Consider the following 22,938-nt stretch of genomic DNA (forward strand, 5'->3'; position numbering starts at 1 on the left):
CAATTTGTGTTGTGTTTGAAGAGTACGATGGGGCCCAACTTCTATCCAATTTCAATTACTTTTCGCTTCTACAACCTATAAAAACGGAGTCAAACACAAATGCATACTTTATTCCCATGATTTCATTCTTTATTTCCAATTCAAGTATTCCTATTTAAATATTTTATTTCAAAGTTCATAAGAAGGTGGTCTCATACAAATTCATTTTCAACAAGTACGCATGCATCTAGAAAAACCAGATGCATTTAATCATCACTCACATTCCGACACCAAATTAAAACCCCTGAAACTACCATTTTTATCAACACTTACTTTGTAGTATTAGAATAAAACTCAAGTGATTGAAGTTGTTTTGGTATTTTAACGACAGTATTTACAATGCAGTATTTCAACGGGTTATACTCTAACGTTTACTATTGAAATTGACCCAATGGATCTTAATATACTTTCCTCCTTGTTAATTACTTACAACTTGCCCAAGGCCACTACATATGTTCGGCAGCTGGATTGAAACCTCCAATTCTCTGGTCATGAGTTACAAATCCTAGGAGCCAATGGCCACACTTGCCTTTTACAACTATGACTGCATCCCATAAGTGAGTCCCAAGGCCAGATTTTTCAGGTTTTTTTTTTTAGTTAACATCAGAAAGAACAAATTGCTTGATGTCTCCGGATCAGTCAGTTTGGCATCACGATGAGAATAGAAACTATCCTGGTAAAAACAGCACAGGTTCCCATCGATTTACAGCTTGCAAAATTCTCCTATAAAAGGTCTTTTACATGACTTCAGCTTAGGTGGCTCTGATGACTTAAGACTCACTTGGCTATTAAAGTCAGAGTCACAACTACTTACTACACCTACAACAGAATTTGTAAAAAACTTCGGATTACAAGTTACAACAAAATTTAAGGCAAACTTAACTTTGTTGCAGTCCTCTTATCCTAATTTTCAACATTCCCCATTAAAGCAAAATCGATACCAACTTGGTATTAATTCACTGTGGTATTTGTTAGAAAGCACTGGCCATTTTACTGTTATACCACGAAAGCTTTCAGAACATAAATCATCAGGCAGGAAACTTTGGTCTGTGCCGGGCATAGGTAATTGAACTCTCAACACAAGAGCAGTTCTAGTCAACTAAAACAACTGTTTACTGACACAATACATTCTGCAACAAGACAAAAGATCTATCCTGCCGCTCAACAAACACATCCACAATGATTATACATTCATGGCTGCATGCTCTGAGCTCTGACTCTCTGAAGTTATGCACAATCAAGAACATTCTTTGTTCAATCATACACACCCATCCATTTCAGCATCCAGCAAAAATATGTGAACTATCTGAAGGAAGATTACAAAGTTGTACAAATCTCTTCATACAGCCACACATCCATAATCACATTTTATCCAGAAAACAACAATGGTCCACAGCACTTTGGTTGCCAGACCAATGCTTCTACAGGCATGCTTAAAAAGCTTCGCTCAACTCCAATGTAAGGCCAAGTCAAATTCACTTGGCTATGTCTCTAGACAACACATGTACATGCGTATGTATGGAAATGGTTGATGCCACTAGCCATAGCCATGTAAATTGGACAAACGGCTGATTTGACCTCAGACTGTTTAAACTAGGTCTTGAATGATCATACTCCATATAAAAAAGTGCACCGTTAAAACAGAGAACAATTCTGGGACATGCATACACGATAACCCAAAGTTCTGTTTTGCTAGGAAACCTACACGCAGTTTGCATGTCTGCGAAATAAAGAACAGCTAAAACTCTGCCATCTCTGGCTGACTGAAATCACAGCTGACACAATGTTGTGGCTGATTTACATTGTCCTATAGAGTGCCAATGTGAATACGTCACACGCACATGCGTGCAAAAGGCGTTAGCTCGAGAACCAGCGTGTGAACCAACACCGCATATACGCTGTTCGTCTGCACTACACTTCCTGGTTCAATACATCACACTTGGGTACTCTATAAATCTGCTGCATGGAATTGTAAAACGACAATAACAAAGTTGACTGTATATTGAGTGCATCATCTTAACCCCTTCACGCCGGGATTATTTTGACCGTGACTGCTGGGCTGTGGTATGCCCTGAATGGAGGGCTTTGTCCAGCAGCAGGCCCCATTGAACCAGCAGCTGCACGGTGAATAGACTGTATTTGTGGTATGCACTGATCCTCACACAAGGGTGCGGTAGTAGCAGTCCTCCGTAGTGAAGGGGTTAACCTTACAATTTCTGTATCATGATGACATTACAGCATAATCTATATTACAATATACGACACAGGAATTCCTTTCTTATTTGGAAAAACAATTAACAGCATAGTGTAAGCAACTGTACGCAAGTCCCTCCTTGCTGTGTTGTTCAGAAAAAATATTGGTGTATTCTTAAACAACGTTTGTGTTGCTTGATGCATCAGCGAGTACAGCAAGGAAAAGGATCTTCAATTTGTGAGACGATTGTGATACACGTAGCTGGCTTATCAATTAACAAAAACATTCTTTTAAAATTTGATTTGATTTTGGATAGAGTAGCACACAAAATAATGGGAAAAAATCCCTTTAAAGGTAGATGTCATTTGTCTTGGCAGATCACTTGATTGACAAACTCGGACATGGAGGTTTTCCAGATCATACCAACATTGGAACTACCTGTGGGTCCATCATGTTCAAACTACATCAAACCCTACCATTTCTGCATCGATGACATACAGTTTGATATCAATACATACATTTTTCAGTGTGCTAAGAACTCCCAAAAATCGGGGGCTGAAAGTCCAGCAAAGCTGGAGCCAAAGACAAAGCCAAAAGTTGTTGGAAACACCCCCCCAATGCCCCCTATGGGTTAGATGGTACCATGGCAGCTTTATGTGACTCGGACCTTCATCTGCTTCATGCCAGGGTTCAGCCGTTTGCGCATGTCCTTGCGGTACTGCTTCTCCTGAAAACGAGCAAGTCAAGAAGAGGTTTTAAAGGTAAATCTTGAATTTCCAAGTTTGTCCACTCCTCCACACAGCAATGACGGTCCTTGGGTGGAAAATCACCACACTTTAACAATTTCTGTGAAATGCCCACTCATCGAAGACAAGTTGACCCAAAAGATTAAGTTCTCCCGTTGACATGTACTCGGTGCACAGGCCAAGTCATGTAAATATGTGAACTTCAAATGACCATTACAACAAAACTGTAAGCCAAATGTGCATTTGCGAGTTAAATTTGAATAAAATCTGGTACACTGAGTTATCCGATTGCACAAACACAAAATGATTTGAATTCCCTAAAGACACTGTTGCTATACCTCGTGATTCGAGGCAAGCTTTTGCATAGCGACCACCATCTCTGGAATGGACTGGTTCCTTTGTGCCCCTCCTATCCATTGAGAACAGTGTATGGTTGCAAGGTGTCTCTTATGTAAAGCAAAACCCTGCCCCGAATCACGAGGTTTAGCAACAGTGGTTTTAGTGTGGAGAATTCAAACTGTTATGTTCACGTGAATTGAAAGAACTCAGTGTACCAGATTTTATTCCAATTTAGCTGGCAAACGGCTTATTGGAATGAAACTTTACAGATGTGCTTTTTAAGGCATGCCAGGTTACAACAAGGTTGGTATAATGGGACAGCCAAAACCCCTTCAAAATAAGACTTCTTGTGAGTTAAAAAAGATAGTAGCTGAAAAAAAGGAAGCCCTTTATCTCATTTCCAGATGAAACATACAACAGACTATTCCAGAGTTCTTGCACCTAAAGGACAATGAAATTCCACGTCTTTTCCATGACAGAATTATGAAAATCCATGACCCAATGAGGTGACTTCTTGGACTATTCAGACTTTTAAAGGCCTGGAAAATGAAAACAAATTTCCATGACTTTTCCGGGTCGCGGGAACCCTGCTATTCTAACCTCCAGCTTGCGCGCTTTCTCTGGGTCCTCCTCATTCAGCAGGCGGTCCTTCTCGGCTCGTCGTTTCTCCTCGCGGCGCTGCTGGGCTGCCTCCTGGCGCTGGGCGTGGGCCAGCTTGACGAAGGATTCCGACACCTTGGCCCGGGCCTTGTCAGCTTTTTGTTTGGCCTTGGGGGTGGGGGATAACAAGGAGGGGGATAAATATATTAGAGGATCAAAGATTGCTGATTTTCTTTGCCAATCAACTGTTCCCCAAACCACTTCATCCCGCACTGCATCAGCCATTCTGGGGTTGGGTTCCGTTTTTAGACCCCAAGGTGGACATTGTTACACCTCACTATTTGGAAAGGCTACCCCAGGGGTATTAAGAACTTTGCCATTGGTAACAGGCCCCAAATCATGACATGCCCCAAATAATGTATGAAAATAGAAGTGCAACACCAGCAGAAAGCTTTAAATTGTGACCAAAAAGTTGATGTCGATCGTCCAAATAATCAGTCAATATTTAAGTGTAAAATAGAGTCAAGGGGGTGGACACTGGTTTATAACCCTGACACAGTCCTTGATCCACCAATTTCAATATAATTCTTCGCATGTCCAGGACGTTAGTTCACATGCTATCGGTCAAAAACAAAGAGTTTCTCAGAGCAGTACCTCGCGGCTGAGCTTGTATCGCTTGACCTTCTCAATGCAGTACATGACTAGCTTCATCATGGGCAGCATGGACTCCATGTCTGCCTTGGTGCAACGCGGACCTCCAGGTACTAGGAACAAGACCAGGCAATACCAACATGTCAGTTTAACAATTAGCAACTTCAGTGACCTGCAGCCAGGACAAATTCTTCGAATGTTGCCAGTAGATTGGCATGGTTGAATAGGAATTAATACCCTTCTTTACTTTCTCGTCCCCTTAACGTCACACTTGATTCACTCGAGGGCGTAAGTTCGCTCTGACATTTTCGCCTGAAATTCCAGTTGTACAGCTCGTGTTCACACACATATATGGTGCCTTGATGTTAATACCTCAAATTTGAAAAACACCCTGAAATCAGGCTTATGCAAGAGGACCAGCATCATACATGAAAGTACCAAATAAAACAATCTCTTACTTAAGGCAAATATGAAAACTACAAACACAGACATTTACTCTGTCAATGGACACGGTCTAGCTTCCGACAAAATGCCCTGTTTTACAGTTCACAGTTATTGACAATGTTGTAAAATGATGCCTTCCAGAGCAGCTCAACCATTTGTAGATGCATCATTTCCTCAATTTGCATGTCAAATGAAAGTCAAAGTAGTCAATGTATAAAGCAGGCCACGAGGAAAGAGACACAGCATTTTTGAGCTAGCGTTTGAGATCCTTTTCTGAAGTCATTGACTGCCTCCTGGAAACGTACAGAACCATCTAGTTCTAATGACCCGCTGTACCCAGATGTTGCACCTAGAGGGCACTTTTACCTTTGAAACAGAAGATGAGAACTTTCTTGGTTTCTGGCATCTTGGTTGGTTGCTCATCACTGCAAAAAGATTTGAAACGTGGAAACTGTATCTTTTCGGCCACACTGAACATTTAAGGTGTGACATTCAAACATGGCGCATCTGAAAGTTCAGCGTACAGTGAATGGTTCAGATGATGTCACACTTTCTTTACATGTGCACATTCCTAGGAAGCCAGTGGGGGTCCATGGTCCATTGAGCACCACAGGGAAGCACACACGTGGCGTCATCAACACAGATGTCTATTTAACACGCTGATAGCCATATTGACTTGTTCATATACTGGATATGAAACTTTGGATCTGCAATGTGGCAGAATTAAACTCTCTTTATTAACTTTTTTTTAACAATTTACATCGCTGTATTATTTCCTAAGTAAGGCATTTTCTTCTCTGACTCGCTCCACTTCGTGTACAAAACACACATTTGAACAGTATCTTTTTTGTGAAAGCTCTGGACCTGATGTGACCGAGATAATCAAACCTCACTCTCGGCTGAATAAAACACAAATAAGAACAGACTGGAAACGGTGGTCAGCTTACTCTGCATTTGGCTTGGGACCAGAAAATTGATCCGAGAAGTGAAGGTACTCAAACATGTCCTCGTATTGGTTCAGACAGCTGCTCACCTGTGGATGAAGGAGTAACGTACATGTACATCACAGTTTAACCACTTCGTGCCAGGGTACCCGGTTTCGGGCACATAGGCTTTATACACGAAGCCGGGGAGCCCAAAATCGGACAAAAGAGCTGGGACTTGTAACAAAAGACTGTTTTTGGAACAAAAGACTGAGCTGCTGGGAATTGTTACAATTTTTTCAGTTGTCAAACGCGGAAGAAATCCGTCACTGTGTCGAAAGATTATAGCACTATTTGTGGCATTCAGCACGAGCAGATTACCACCGGGGACAAAAGCACTCCAGTGATACGCAATACAATACCGCTGCATGCTAATCTAGCCCGTATTGAAAAGATGTCAGCAGCGTGCTCTGCCAGTTTCGTGAACAAAAGAAAATTACATAACACCGCACAATCTGGGCTCTTTCAACAAGGAGGCAGGCCTGCCTGAAATACCCGGGCAGCAATAGATGTTGTCTGTCAGATTAGAGCAGCCACCAGATAGTCATTCGTGTGGGTGTAAACGTCCAGGAAATGAAATTCTGAATTTTTAAAGAATTTGGGAAAAAAATAAAAAGTCACCCGGCCCAGCAGAATCAACATGGATAAATGGGCCCGGCAGAAAGTGGTTAAATGATGAATAAGTCAGGCTCAACAATGCTAATATTTTGCATTAACAGAGCTAAACATCTGAGGCCTTCCTGGTATGACCAAACATTTTTGAACAAATAAAATCACGCTTTCACTGTCTTCCACTTTCTGTGATAACAGTCCCGCGTATACCAAAGTCTGGTTCCTATTTCCTTATTGGTGTGAACCAACACACATGTATGCAAACAAATGAATGGACAAAGAGTGGCTACATTTTGTGCATGACCAAACCTACAGTCTGTTCCTACCTTGCCATCAATGACACCTTGGATGACCTCGGCAGATTCGGCCAACACCACGCTGGAAGATGGCAAGCCGTACTTCTCACCACTGCGTCTATCTTGGCAATATTGACTCTGCATTGTCAAACATGGAGAAAGCCAGCAAAACAATCAGTTACAACCTTCACAATGTGTAGACCAACCTGATGCACTATTAGCATACAATCTCCTCTTGATGAATGACTAATACGTGTACATCTAGAGGTGTAATTTAACCTTTCAAATAAAGGACACACTATTTCAGAATTGTGATGTAAGAAACTTTTATGTAAGAAACTGTTATGTAAGAAATCATTATGTAAGAAACTTTTATGTAAGAAACTGTTATGTAAGAAACTGTTACGTAAGAAACTGTTATGTAAGAAACTGTTAGGCAAGAAACTGTTATGCAAGAAACTGTTATGCAAGAAACTGTTATGTACGAAACTGTTATGCAAGAAACTGTTATGCAAGAAACTGTTATGCAAGAAACTGTTATGTAAGAAATTCTTATGCAAGAAACTGTTATGTAAGAAACTGTTAGGCAAGAAACTGTTATGTAAGAAATTCTTATGCAAGAAACTGTTATGCAAGAAACTGTTATGCAAGAAACTGTTATGCAAGAAACTGTTAGGCAAGAAACTGTTATGTAAAAAATTCTTATGTAAGAAACTGTTATGCAAGAAACTGTTATGCAAGAAACTGTTATGCAAGAAACTGTTATGAAAGAAACTGTTATGTAAGAAACTGTTATGTAAGAAACTGTTATGCAAGAAACTGTTATGCAAGAAACTGTTATGCAAGAAACTGTTATGTAAGAAACTGTTATGTAAGAAACTGTTATGTAAGAAACTGTTATGTAAGAAACTGTTATGTAAGAAACTGTTATGTAAGAAACTGTTATGTAAGAAACTGTTATGTAAGAAACTGTTATGTAAGAAGAGTAAAATGATTGTGGTTGCACCATGTATCAATCTCTTTCTTGAGTATGTGTGGTTCTGAGGAGAACCACGGAATAACTCGACGTTTCGAACAGTGTACTCTGTCTTTAGGAGACTGCAGGATTCTGACTGGGAGTGGAGCTTATATGGTTTAGAGAGGGATCCAGATGTAGGGATTAGCTCGGTGAGGCGTTGATGTGGAACAGTGAAACATTTTACTCTTCTAGTTTTTTTTCACCATGAAAACCTTCAAGTCTTAAAAGAGCGGAACTCGCGCAGCTTTCCCAACTTACCAAATCTTGCATTTCCTTCTGCATCTTGGAGGCCATTTTCTTCCTCCCAGCAAACAGAATGAAGCTGTCCATGTCCTCACTGTTCATTGTCACCGTTATTAACTATTAAGCAACAAATATTGGAAGACATTAAATAGAGTACAAAAGAATTACTGTGTAAGTTGACATTTCTTTACCCATACACAGAATCGCTTCCTTTCCTATCAGACCTGGATAAATTCCTGTAGTAAAATCTCATAAACAAAGTCCACGTATTTACATGCAGCGCTGCAAAGTGGCTCTCTTGCAAACAAACGTCAAGGGTTGTAATTGTGCTGACTGTGTGCATGTTTGGCATGCATGTGATGCCTCAGACCAGACCAGAAGAGGTTCAGATGCTTTACAGGTGCAACGCACATACTATCCATCAATACATCATGTTCGATCATGTTCTCAGAGCTCATCAGAGATATATAGTTCTACTTCCAAACTCAGATTGGCTAATACTCCAAAACCTTTATCTCTTATGCAAGAAATGTGGCTCTGTCAGTGCTGTCCCACTAAATGATCATCTAAAATACTGATAGCAATACTGGAAGTCAAAAGGAGCACCATTTCTTAGACTTCCAAACACAAGAGACATGTTGGGCTTCTTTCCATGATGGATGGGTCATTCCAGGGTGGGTGGGGCACAATATGTGACGGTGTTCATTGTTACCTGGGTTTTGTAAAAATGAACAGCTATTTACCTGCATGTGGATTCCAATCTATACATCTTGCAAGGCTGAATACAGAGGTGTGTGTTACTTTTACAGAGTAAATGACCTACTCTACAGGTCATGACAGGTGGTAAAAGTTACCCATGTAACAAGGACACCGTCACAGATTGTGCCCCAACCTCATGGAATGACCCAGATACAACATTGAGTTCTCCTGGAAAGACCAGGGAGAAGAACAACACTTGTGCTTACTATTTCATCCGACCCTGGCTTCATCAGCTTGGCTACCACACTCACGAGGTCCTGCCTTTTCAGAAGCTGGAACAAAAACAAAAGTGTGAACTTCTGTTGAGTGTAAGGGACAACTCTGAGAGAAAGAAATGGCAGGAACCACCATATCTTTAGCATAGAAAAATATTAACACAGACGCATGGAGCTTTTTTTTTCACAAAAGACACAAGAAATACCTTTGTTTACTTTTTACTCATTCCAAATTGACGGTGCTTCCAAGGGGCAGATGTTAAATGCAATGTCAAGCAGGTTTTAGACATACCAATGTAAATCATACTGTGTGAAATGCAAATATTTTGGTCCTACCTTGAGTTCCACCAGCATGCCCTCACAGCACGTTCTGCCGGAGCACCACAGGCAGTATCGGCTCTCGCTCTCCTTGAGCAGCTGACCGGTCGCCGGGGGGTCCTTCTGGCTCCCGTCATCACCTGTCAACAGGCCCAAGAAATTACACTGGATAACACATACATGTATACCGCTGGATTAACAAATTCTGCATTCGTTAAACCCTAGCCCTCCACTGTATTTTTGGCTAGATCCCTACTGGACACATCGGCTTGCATCATTTGTCGAGGTGGCTTGCCCAGCCAATGCCAAACAGCCCAGTAGTTTGTGGTTGCTTGCCACCACAAGATGATACAGCAGAACTGATCCGTAAGCCAGCTCCCATTATCTCAACACAGGCAGCTTTTTTCAGGCTGCTGTCGATTGCCCAGTGCAACAAAGTACAACAGGCTTTTACACCTGCTGGATTACGCTCACTTTGCAGGGTTAAGGTTAAGCAATATTTAGATACAGCATCCCTGATAAGGCTTGAGGAAACTCACAGCTGGCAACAACATCTTCCCGCTTAAGATGAAGACTTCTGTCAACACGGGTACCAGCAGCTGTAAGTATTCAATTGACTCGATCTCCCTTTGGGGTCTCTGGCAAGGCTACAACTTTGATTTTGCACAATCCTCCGACTGACCTCCATGGAAAAAACTGAGTAGAGCCTTGGACCTCTAATAACCTGTTGTTACTTGAAAGTGGTCCATGGAGGGGTGACCACTGCCTCTCTCCTTCCAAATCCCCCGGCAATGCGCCAGTTTGGTATTCCAACAGCACATGCCCAAAATCAAGCATGTCTGAGGTCATTTTGAACAGCATGAGGTCTAACATTTTGACATACATGTACTAGACTGGCTCACTGTGACCAATGAGTTGGGAATGATATCCTGCAGAAATGGGGATAGTTTTCAAGTATGATCAGGGCCTAAATACATGCATGGCTGAGCATGAACAACACAGTGTCTGGCCCAGGACCGTGACACCTATTCATCCTTCAAAATCAGTCCAAAATTTTTGCCATACACCATTGATCTTTTGACATCTTTGGCTCATGCAAGGATTTGGAAAGGACAGGATTAATAACATTGCTGGCGTGCCTTCATTCCTAGAGGCCCAGTAATGGCAAAATAAAACCAGCATGTGCACAACTGACGCTAGTCTGCAGCTGCTCCTCACAAGGGCCATTGTTCACCATAGTGATATGACATTGACTGCACAGTGATAACAAGTTGATGGGTGACTTACCGACTAATGCAAAATTGGATTCCAGTAGCTCCAAATGTGCATTCAACCTGTTCAAAAACAATCAAGAACATGCTAATGAGCCCTTACCTTTCAGCGCAATTAAAAAATACACTCCCTTCACAAATAATTTTTTTTGAGCCCACATGTTCATCATTATCACTGCGGTTGGACAATCAAACTTCTCCAGCTAAATAGCGGTTCTAGTTTTTCCTACAGTGGTTGGCAAGCTAAGGCTTGGTATCAGTACTGAAGCAAATGAATAATTCTCAACACAAGTATTACAAAATTTCCTTTCCTTTCAGAAAAAAACATTAACGTCATAAAATATTCCCACTATATGCTGAATGAAAATAGAATACCGGCAAACATATTTTAACCGATGGTACGCTGTACCATGTAAAGGCTGTCCAAGGGTTTGGAGACGTTGTCACATCGGTAGTGACCAACCCACTGTCTTAGGGGGAGGCAGTCGGGATGGGGGAAGGGTGCCCATGAGAAATTGGGAGTAGTGCTGTCACGTACCATGCAGTTGACAGCTTCTGGTTCTTGCTCTTGCCGGTGATGTAATTCAGGACGTAGGCCAGGATGCCCACCAGCATCAGTATCTCCATGTAGTAGCTGTCCCAGTTGTTGCGCAGATGCACCGGTAGCTGTTAAACAACGACAAATTCAATGCTTTAACCCTAACCCTCCTCAATCCTCCAAAATCCTTCGGGTGGTTTTGGAGGATCGAGGGTGAATGGCAAAAGTGCATGGCTGATTGCGAAGGATGCCATGCATGAAGGTCGTGGGTTAGACCTGGGTTAGAATGCCCTTCGCACTGCCTCACCATAATGACAGGAATTGTCGGAGGATTTTAAAGGATTGAGGCTGAATGCAATTTTTTCATGTCGAAAATCGGACGATTTTGGAGGATTGAGGATGGTTCTCAGTAAAAATGCCTAGGGGGTTAGGGTTATTGCGCGTTTGCTGTGCTCATTGTTAGTGAGGTCCATTGAGGAGCTGACAGAAGCTCTGTCGGCACGAAATGGGCTGTTGGGCAGAGCTACAAAGCTGAGTCTCAGTGCCAGTGTTGTATTCGAGTCCAGCACAAGTCCCTGTAAGTCCATCATACAGTCTCAGCTATTCAAATCAGCTGCGACAACAGCATTCTTTTGTCATTGTTCACCCTGTTACTTATGACTGGCCTTGTGAAAGGACTTGTGACTGGACTTGTGAAGGGACTCGAATACAACACTGCTTGGTGCATTTGCCAGCAGTGGTATACATGGAAGTTTCTAAGATTCTGTTGTCAGAATATGAACAGAGAGTCGCCTGTAGAGGGGGTGGGGGAACTGAACACCATAAGGCACTCCTTTCCATGGATGCGTTCAGTGCCCTTCATGTCTGTATGTATAAATTTTAGAAGAGCATCCACTGATGTTGCACAGGATTGAAAAACAGAGAACAGAAATGGAATAAAAACATCCCCATGGAAAGGTGGGTATAGACTGTTGATTGATAAAGGCACTTTTAGAAGTCTGTATGTAAAATTCCAACCTTAAATACGGAATAACTCTCAACCAAGCAAATCTTAGCAAAATACAGCAGATATGAGCAGTTGAACAATCAATAAGACAATTCCCACAGTTTCTGGAGATAAATAGCTATAAATAATCATGCAAGCTTTCAGAAGCAGGAACAGTTTTCAGCTGCTTGTTACGTTTTCCTCGTTTTTAAAGTCCCAATTATAATTCTCAACTCGAGTTTTTGAACTAGCTTGATTTCTCTGATGTCTTGACTGACACCACCAGTTTTGCAAACCACAAGAAAGAACGATTTCCACTTTTTTTCCAACAAATCAAAAAAAGTAAAAGATGAGAAAAACAAGGAAAAACTGTGACTTGACACTAATCTTTGTGGACACAGATCAGGACTGTTTTGTCTGTGGTCATGTTGGGGTCAATTTTATTGCGTTGCTCAAAAATGTTTGCCAAACAATGATCGGTTGCTCACAACCCTGCCATAAACATAACTTGTGACCGATTCCTACAGGATTCTGGCTTAGCAATTTTATACAGTCTGCATTGATAAGTCAGGCTGTGGCTGACACTGGAATATGCTTCTGTGTTACTGCAAGCCGCAGCCACAACTTCTGGCCACAGCTCCATGAAAATCTTGCCGAAGTTCCTACCTTTGCTATCTCCAGGTCTGGCGTGTCAGAGGAGCCCTTGCCTTTGAACGGCTTCTCTCTCTCAAAGTTCTCAAACTCCTCCGTGTCGTGGAAGTGTTCAAATTCATCTTCGTCCTGTGCACAAAAACGGTTTGCAAATGGCATGTTAAAGAGAGAAAACCTTTACCAAGCGTAGACAGAAAACCAAAGTTCTAATCTCACTTGAGGCTCATATGAGAATGAAATGCATAAACGGACATTCAAAAGCACAGTAGTTTGAACATACATGCAACACACTCATGCATGCTCTCAAAAGTTTAACCCTAACTCCCTACATGTAGGGTGTGTGCAAAATCATATTAACATTGGAGGATTCAGGACTATTGGGGCTATAGCCCTAACAAATATGGTTCCCCCCCCCAAGAAATTTCAAAAGTTCTTAACATGGATTTTGAAGAATGTCAAGGCATCTTTCTACCACTCTGCAGTGTCTACGACGCCATGTTTTTGCTTTGTGAAAAATTTCAAGGTAAAATGCTGAATGGATCATAAACACATACATGATCGATTTGAAATTCAAGTCACAGTTTTAAAGTGGACCGTGGACTGACATTTTTGATTCTTGAAAAAGAAATTTGTTTACAAAAATCCTGATCAAATGATAACATGAATGTTTCAAATCTCACGAGCCGTACATGTAGGAACCTGCATGTACAAGTTGCATGGTGTCCAAATGGGAATTCATTGCTTTGTAACAACACAACCTCTATTGCGTTTGCATGCAGAGCAGCCGCACAATCTAAAGAATGCTGAAATAAAAGCCAGAGTAACATAAAATACAATTCAACATAAAGCATGTGGACAACAGGAGTGAATACAATGAATGTATAACTGTCAAAGAGTTTCTCAGACTGTCATTTGTTCAGTGAGATGCAGTGAGGAGAGCATCATGAGCTTGTCGTGGAAAATTTGTTGCTTGGCTGATCATTTCGTTTCGCTAAACTCAAATGTCTTGGGTGCTGGCATGTTAGGCGGACTAGGGCCTGATCACACCCATCACAGAGCAACTGACCTATGTCATGATGTCACACTTTGTTTACATGTGCACTCTACCATGTGGGATCAAGGGATGATGTCTCACCTCACTGCCATAGGAAACTGAACATCTGAACAGGACATAACAGGACTACAGCTACTTCTCATAGACTCATGTGGTGCAGCCAGCCACAGCCCAATGATTTAGACAAGGCTTCCATCTTTCCTCACCTCTATGACGCCATCTTCATCCTCCTCGTCAAAGTCCCCTTCAAATGGCCCCTCTGCCTCCTCCCCATCCAGGAACTCCTCCCCGTCTCCTTCTGTCTCCACCGTCCCGTCATCCTCCTCTTCGTCCCCAAGGTCCTCAAACTCGGCAAACTCGTTGTCCTCGATCTCAGCACCGCGGTGGTTGCCAGCAGCACCGAGTACCAGTGGGGTGAGCAGGAGGCCACAGAGGACCATCAGAAGCAGGGAACTATGAGACATCATGTCTGTTGAGACAAACCCCCAAATAGGAATGAAATCAAACTTACAGCAGCCCCTTTCACAAAACTTGGTGTAACTTCACACAGTGCATAAGCCTTATGGTACAAATTTACGGCGTAGTTGATTTCACAAACAGTGGCTTGGCCGCTCAGTGTTTAAAAATATCTAACACCTTGGACGAAGGCAAACGCTTTTATGACGGCTGATCCTTTGCAATATTACAGAAGTCATCAAAGAAAATTATCATTGCTCACTATTCAAAAAAACTTTGTCTTTTTTGTCAGAACTAGGCAGCAAACTTCAAAGACAAGACAAAACAGAACTGTAAGAATCACAGAGATAGAAGATATCGCTATGCATTTTGCTTGAACTGGGAAACATTAGCTTACAGGCAGAACAGGTGCAAGTTACAGGAAGGGATTTGAAGAGAACACTATTATGAGTGTGTGGGAAAAAAACTTCCAGAAATACGATGATAACCTTCAAAAAAGGGTTTTGCAGTTCAATATAAAAACTGTGACAATGAAAAAAGGTACCTGCCCTCTGACTTCAGTCTAGTATTTGATGTATATCAGTACATAATTACTGTACATGTAAATGTACCAGCATGTGTGATAAACTGACGGGAAATTTGCATAGCAAACATGTGCCCACAACAGATACATGTGCATGTATGTAGACGCCTACAAATAAACGTATGTCCATTCACCGTGTTACACATTTTCACGGTGGGGGGGGAGAATTTGCGAAGCACATTCCAAACTTCCAATAAATGTGTCAAACTGGATTGGTTGATGGCACAGTGGGATGATCGACTGATTGATAACTGACCCAGTGCAGTCCCCTAACGTGGCCCACTCTGATGTTTCCCTCAACTTTCCTCATGCGGTGTTGCCAAACCTCTTTGTTTGAAAAGCTTCACATTCATTCAGTTACATATTGGTGCTAGGCCTATTACTTTCATGTGTGCAGTTGAACCTTTGTGAATAAGTTCAGTGTCATAAAATTTTGTCTGGAATTTTACCAAATGGTGACATCAAGAAATCAAGCAAAAATTCGGCTGAGGGTTCCCTAACGTGGCAGACTTACACAAATCTCAAAAAATCCCACATTAACGTTAAAAAATGTCTAAAAACTCAATAAATTCTGATTTGCAAAATCATTGATAGGACATATATATGTATGTCTACTCATATAGGCCTACAAAAAAATGTAAGTTTGAAAGAAAATTATTTTCTTATTTTTGGTTGCGTTTTAAAAACATTCATTGTGCAGTTCGAGTAAAAAAATTGAAAAATCAGGCCAAACTAGAATTTCACTACAACTCTGTAGTTCGGTCTGTTAATTTTAGATTTTAACCCTAACCCTAATATGCTTGGCGGTTAGGGTTAATATGAACAGATGAGTTTTAGGCTACTAACCATGCAAGCAGTGGAATTTGAGGCAGGGGGCCTAGGCCTATTGCTGAAGCAAGGCATTTGAGGCTAAATTCTCAGTATGCCACATTACAGGGAACTTACATCTTAACAACACTCGATTATCGATAGCATTGGCATGCTTAGATCCACCGCCATGACTGCATGACCACCACTGTCATGAATGTGCCAACACCCAAGCTGCGCTAGGCGCACAACAACAAATGCCAAGACCTAGGCCATTTGCCCAATACTTGACTTTGGCTCTGTCTCAGGCTTCAACTGTTTTTTTTTTACTAGGCCTACCTGACTTCTGATAGTGCCACAGAACATCACGCAAGATGCGAAGAGCCAAACATTTATAAATATTACAGTATTTTAATTTAATTGAAACGCTTCAGGCCCACAATCAGGGATTGGTTTCAGAGATGAAGCCTAGGGCGAAGACGAAGTCGAGTCGACAATGCATGTCAAAGACTCAACTATGAAATTCCACATCTGCCGTCATTCATCTCCTGTCGTGCGTCACCCATCGTGCATCGTCCATTGCCCGTCGCTTTTTTTTTGTCCCGCTTGCCCAGTGCTATTTTTCACTTTGACCCTTGATCTTTTCACATACTTGTTTGATCGATCCACCATGCCTGTCTGTCCTTCCACGATATCCCAACTTTGAACTGAATGTATAATAAATTACTTACAATGTGTGATTCCTTACTATCTTTTATAAGAGACGAACTGATTCAACATTATTTAGAGGGCAAGTATACGTACAATGAAATCTGCTGTATACATGTACTCCAAATTACACACGACTTGAGTTACACGTAGGTACACAGAAGTCTTTTAAACAGTAATGTTACTTTGCTAGCGCCATAAAAAGTGCTGATATGTTGGATTACCTGTGCGCATTGGCCTATCCACCACGGCATACACACCCACAAAAACCAACATGTCATATTTTCTGAAAATTAAACCAAGTGACAATTTCCCCCAACATTCAGTAAACAGTTGACAAATACAGTTTGCTGTCTAGTATTTGTGGATTTGAAGATGAAATTGAGAGGAAAAAATGGAATGTCTGTATTGGCTGAAAAATTTCTTTTTAGAATTTCATGAAAACAAGTCAGCACATTTTTACAGTAGGCAAGAGTGAACTGCACTACGGATTGCACGTGCGACGGACGACGGGTGACAGCAGATATGGAATCCCATACTCAACACTGTCTGAGTGACTTTAGTACAGTCTTCGCGTAACCATACTGTATGGGTGATTTTGCACAATGGTAGAAAGGCATTGTGGGAAGGAAAAAGGAACAAACAGTATCCCCTTTTGTGCAAAATCACTCGTGCGGTATCAGCCTTAGCCGCTGCCCATAATGCATGCATGGATTAACGCTTAACACCATGACATATCTGATTTAACTTTTCAGGCTTTCAGGAGCAGAAAGCAGACTATGGTGGGCAGAAATTACAGCTCGGTGACAGTAAAGGTCCAAATAATGAAAGAGGATCTTTGGGAGATTACCTGAAAACGGTACACTGCACGCAGTTTAACCATAACCCGAATGCCGTTGCAAAACATGCAGTGGATGCATGCCATGAAGAACAACTTAGTTGGGCATCCAGACAAAGAATTCAGCAGGAAACGTATCAATAATACTAGGAACCAGTCCAGTTTGGCCACATAAAACACTGCCCTCACTCGGCCTCTGATTTCAACTGCGAGATACACCACCTTGGTGACCGCTTGGCGTACCTGCAATGCAGCTATAGCTGCGAACAACATAATGGGGGGGGGGCAAAAATTCTGAAACGAAATTTGGAAGATAAGAAATAAGTACATATTTTCATAAGAGAACACTTTACTTCACTCTCTACTAAAATAAACGCTAAAAGTCTTTCTTTATTCCAAATTTCAATTTTCCGGATTTGTAGAAGTTCATCTAATGGCGACATCCAGCTGACCGAGTTAGTGCCGGGCCGCTCGACGGCACACCACAGAAATAGCAAGGGAATTTGTCGCAAATCCTGCACTTGCTCCACAACTATAAAACTTGACGACCCGCCCAGGAGTTGCACCAGCATGTCGGCCTGCTAACCAGCTTTTAACCAGCGTAAGTGCCCCGAATAATTTCATTTCTACGGTGCATGCATCTAGCTTATCAAGACAACGTAAAATTTTATTCCACACGTGTAGAACCTGTTCAGGGGAATGCTAATGCCAACTTTTTGAAATATGTAAATAACTGTATATAACAAACCAGTTTTGGGAATCTTGCAACCTATTATCTACTGACCGGCATTATAGCAAGTATACTTTAAATGGGTTTTGTTATTCCCAGACACACTGATAAAAATACATGTATGTTGTTTTACAACAGGTTTTCTGTACAAATTTATAAAGTAAAAGTATCTTCGTAACAGACGTACTTTGTGTCTGCACAGCGAGAGTTTTGTACTAACAGAGCCCTGTAAAATACCTTGAAAATATGCAACATGAATAAACCTAAATTTGCATAAAGCCACTTCCCGTAAAGCTGGCTTTGCCTTTTTCCTTTCGTGTTTCCCTGTCATAGTGAGCATACACTACGTCTGTCAGATGAGAGAGTAAGTCTTAACAATATAACCATATATAAAAACTAGAGCGCTGACTCATGTAAAAAGTGCTTTACATATAGCTTTACGGTCTTAATACATTCGACAAAAATGAAACGTGATTGTCATCATGCAATGAAGGGCGTAAGGAGCTTCCCTCAACTTTATAAGTAGCCTCCCTCATCCTCGTCTGAGTCGTTTTGTTTCCACGAACATAAGCCTAATTATTTTAGTTGGAAAACAACATCTTTGTTGATCCACAAATCAAAATCTGTTCATGTGCAAAATAAACCTCTGTACATTAACAAGACATTTATAGTGAGAACTGACATAAGATTATTATGTAGAGAAGAATTTCCAACAGTGTCCATCTTTTCCCACCTCTAACGTACAAGACTACAAGGCAGCACCCTTCTCAGAGGTATGCCTATATAATTTTTTGAAATGGGAGAGGAATCGGCTTTAAATGGATTATCGGTATCTTTAATTTACTCTGAAACTGTAAAAGTTACAGACCTAAAGTGTGGCGTTCAATACGGGCGATTCACAATAGTGCGCCACCAAGAGTTTGCAATATATTGGCCAATCATAACGCGCAAAATTTGTCGACCATTTCCAAACGCGCATTGGGTCGACAAATTTCGCACATTGTGATTGGCCAACGCGTTGCAAACTCTTGATGGCGCACTATTGTGAAACGGCCGTACTGGGTTTTGTCACTCCCATTCTTCGTGTTGACAGCCAGCACTGTACGCTTTTCTACAGTTTTCCTGCAATGTCATATAAGCAAAACCGGTAGGCCTATGAACTGTGTTGGTATTCCAAGCGTGCAGAAGTTACAGAACTGAAGTGCAGTGCACATCGCACGTAGCCTCATAACGCGGCGCCAGCGCGATAGATCGGAGTGGGGCATAATAATACGGAACACTGGTGTTACAATTCTTACCGGCACTTGCTAATGAGCTCAATTGACTTGTTTTTTTAGGTATTCCGTGTTACCTCAACTGACACCTTGAAGTTGAAATTTATTTTAAAACAAAATCAATGTGTGGAGAGTGCAATTTAGCGCCTGTGAAGTTAAAAATATTGACTGGATACGGCATTACACAATGCACTCCATCCATAAAGAGACAAACTGGAGATCAGCCATGCAATGTACGCCTATGAATGTGACCCTTTTAAGATTCAAAGTTTATGGATTAATTTATAAGTAATTAAGACGAGAAATTTTCTTATAAGTCCCCACGTCTTTATAACTGTGGTGTCGCAAGCCTCTTTCCCTCCGACTTCAATGTAACACAAATGACTATACTACACTAATCAGCTGACTGAAGTTAGCTGATTCTGACAGGGACTTAATGTAAATCCTAACAATTTGTGAATCATACCCCCCCCCCGAAAAAGGCAAAATATTAACAAAAGGGAAAAAACACAAACCTAAAAATACGTGGTCGTTCCTTTTTGTTACATTTGCTGTTTCGGGTTTTGGGAAATGGATCTTTGAACTTCATCTGATGGCTTGATCTTATGCCTCTTTTGTCCCAGAGGTTGCACTTAAAGTAGATTTAATCCGCGAAAAGTGAGGAAAGCAAGGCAGAGCATTAATTTTTTCTCGGACAGTAAGGTTCTTTGTCTGCCTGGCACTCAAAATATTACCTACGAAAAACCCCAGTTTTTGTCTGGAGCTTCTAACGTCAAAAACAAACCTCACTGGGTTCCACGCAAAGCTAACTGGGCGCACTCGTCAAACCACCCATACCCTTCAAACCTAGTCTAGCCCACGCAATCCGAAGTATAAAATTGTCAGCCCGTGCTGCATGCACAACCATAACCATGCTTTCCGGCTGCATTCCACCAAATCGTTGGATTTCTGCGCGCGAGCTCATTAATATTTTGAGATCCGTCAGGGTTTTTACAATAAGACACGCCTTTATCGGGATGGTAGAGATATTTCTATAAATCACTAACTTGGGACTGATAGCTTCCAATTCGTATTTCTTTCACAAAAAGCTCCAACCTGCGGGCTTATTTTTGGACAGAGGCGGGCTGCTACATTCAGAGCTGAGTACATAGTTTTACTACTATTTTGGGAGTATTTTCGAAGCCGAATAAACAAATCACGTGGCTGTAGCCCGATAAAATTGAAACAAAAAGTGAACTTCTGGCCAAAATCTTGAATTTTCAGTGAAAAACCGGAGGCCAACTTCTTTGCGAGAGTCAACAGGCGGCGCTATTTCGGTCCGCTTTTGGGTCCGGTTATTTATGTCTGTGTGTTTTCTATGGGTGCGTATTTTGAAGTGCGACCCCAACGACACCCTTGAAGCGGCGCCCTTCGTACTTCCCTATTTTTTGACTGCACAACAAAAATGCAGACTTACTCACTTTTGCGCGTCTGCTGACGTAGGTTTCAATATCATGTTCTGATTTCCTTCGGGTAAAACCCTTTTCGTCCTCAGCTACTCTTGAAATTATTAACACTGACACATGCATCGGGTAGAAATCCTACATGTCTATAGCTTGCGGCCGAACCGTGCATCAAACTACCGGTACAAGCCCCGAATCTTCATTTTCGGCTCTGATCCATACATGGCGGTATCCAAAGACCACCTAGTTTCTACTCCTCCACCCCCTACACTTTCAGCTTTTGGAAACTTTTCCAACCCAGGAAACATTTGCTTAAAAAGGACTCTGAATTCAAGTTAATGTCGAGGCAGAATTTTGTGCATTTTTCCTTTTTCATGCATGCTGAATTATTCAGGTTAGAGAGCTCTTCGTTTGGGGCCACATTTTTTTCTGAGCCTTAGGCATCGATTTGTTCAAACGGGGTTTCAGGTGAAGTGTATTATTGGCCCGACAAATTTCAGCAAAACAAGTGTTCTCTTTCATCAACAGGCAGCGTGCAAACTCATGCATGCCCCTAAGAAATGCAGCATTAATTTTCGTCTTGGTACTGTGCAAACAAACTAACGTGCGTTTAGTCATTTCGTTTACATTAAAATCAACATCCACGTTCACCAGTCGGAAGTTGAGTTTCTTCTGACTTTACGAATTGGAGCAGTCAAACTAAGATTCACCGAAGTGCACAGGACTTTTTAGCCGTTTCGATGTTTTTGTTTTCAGTTATGTTTAAACTATCTATAACTTGAATAATATCTACTAAGAAGTGATATGCCAGGACTTATTTGAGGTGTTGAGCATCTATTTTCCCTATTATGGTCTTCAACCAAGGATGGATTAAGTTAGTGATATAAGATATCACTGTGCCAGCTTCATGCCATCATGATTAAAGAAAAATTCCTTTGTTATCATGATAACGTTACTTGTGTGAGGCTGTCTCAAACTGAATTAAATTGAAATCAGTGCAGGATGTTTTTCTTGTGCTTGTGTCCATAGAGTATAGATGTACCTATAATTCATATCATTCCAGATAAACAGTCAATAAAGGTAGATATATATAGAAACACGCCTATCGTTTGAACATCCAAACATAAGTTTGTTTCCCTTGCATTCATTCACATTTTGTCTGTTTTCCTTTCCTGGAAATCCACTCTGCTATCATTAAATATCCGAATACGACTCAAAAGTATATGCCAAAGATATAGCCAACATCGGTAATCATTTAACGTGAAAACAAAGCTTGTTGTTGTTTCCTTGATTATTTTGTGTTCATAAGTCTTTTTCTTTTCAATAGAAAATCCTTTTTAATACAATAAATACAATATACGGACCAAGAAGCATTCTATATATACTAATGGAAGCATGTTGAAACCTGCTTTCTGCTCGATTTAATTGAATTCTTGATCAACCTCTTCCCGAGGCTTCCAACGAATTTCAATGAATAAAGGATTAGTTGAATTTGTAGCGCCTTCTTGAAAGAATGGCTACCCGAAAGACGAGATGGAATGAAACTTATTGATGGCGGCAATTGCTCCCTTGCATCCCCTCTTGGCTCTAATGTGGATGATAAAGGAACATTTAATTCAAAACGAACTATGCATGGCCTCCACTACACTGAACGATTTCTTGAGTGAATCTACATAATATGCTTTTCTCTAGTTATTCATAGCTAAATTCAAAGGTTTGAAAATTCACTCTGCTCGAGTGAAAATGCGCTCTTCCCAGTTGAAGCTATCGGGACACTACAAACTCGAGTGACACTCTAACCTAATGGAATGGAACGACATGTTTGTGGAGTTTTCAGTGGAAGAGGTTCTTTTTCAAACCATTCCAATTTGAACCAAGTCAGAGTGATATTCACTGTAAAGCGTTTAGTCCATATAGCGATTCGGGGGGGGGGCAAAAGGGAGCTATGCCCCCCTCCTTCTGCAAAAGGTACAAACGGTTTATGTGAAAAGGGTGCAATATTTAGCCTTTTTCCTTCCCCTCGTTCAGAAACTTGGAAAAAGCATCAAAATGGAACCTCAACCTCTCAGAGAGGTCATGAAAGGCTATATAAAAAGTTAAAAAATTGCCCCCCCCCCTTCCTAGAGATTTGGTTGTGGATCCAC

At 41.3% G+C, this 22,938-nt stretch overlaps 1 protein-coding gene across 2 annotated transcripts; it reads right to left on the reverse strand.

Moving 5' to 3' along the window:
- Positions 1–104: 104 nt before the first annotated feature.
- Positions 105–17,504, reverse strand: ccdc47 (coiled-coil domain containing 47). Of its 2 annotated transcripts, none has more exons than XM_022235169.2 (14): positions 17,361–17,504; positions 14,163–14,425; positions 12,918–13,031; positions 11,267–11,394; positions 10,745–10,791; positions 9,476–9,597; positions 9,131–9,196; positions 8,181–8,282; positions 6,935–7,042; positions 5,961–6,046; positions 5,380–5,438; positions 4,573–4,682; positions 3,919–4,086; positions 105–2,960 (listed from the first exon to the last, which is right to left on the reverse strand). In XM_022235169.2, exons 2-14 carry the CDS (start codon positions 14,421–14,423, stop codon positions 2,886–2,888), a joined length of 1,446 nt encoding a protein of 481 aa, XP_022090861.1. In that variant the 5' UTR covers positions 14,424–14,425; positions 17,361–17,504; the 3' UTR covers positions 105–2,885. The 2 variants fall into 2 exon arrangements, with proteins under 2 accessions (XP_022090861.1, XP_087004292.1); XM_087148166.1 differs by lacking the exon at positions 17,361–17,504 and adding an exon at positions 14,675–14,916.
- Between the last annotated feature and the right edge of the window lie 5,434 nt (positions 17,505–22,938).

This window comes from Acanthaster planci, linkage group LG17, assembly GCF_054643075.1.
Source record: "Acanthaster planci isolate LZ-2023a linkage group LG17, COTS_SCS, whole genome shotgun sequence".
NCBI classification, from domain to species: domain Eukaryota; kingdom Metazoa; phylum Echinodermata; class Asteroidea; order Valvatida; family Acanthasteridae; genus Acanthaster; species Acanthaster planci.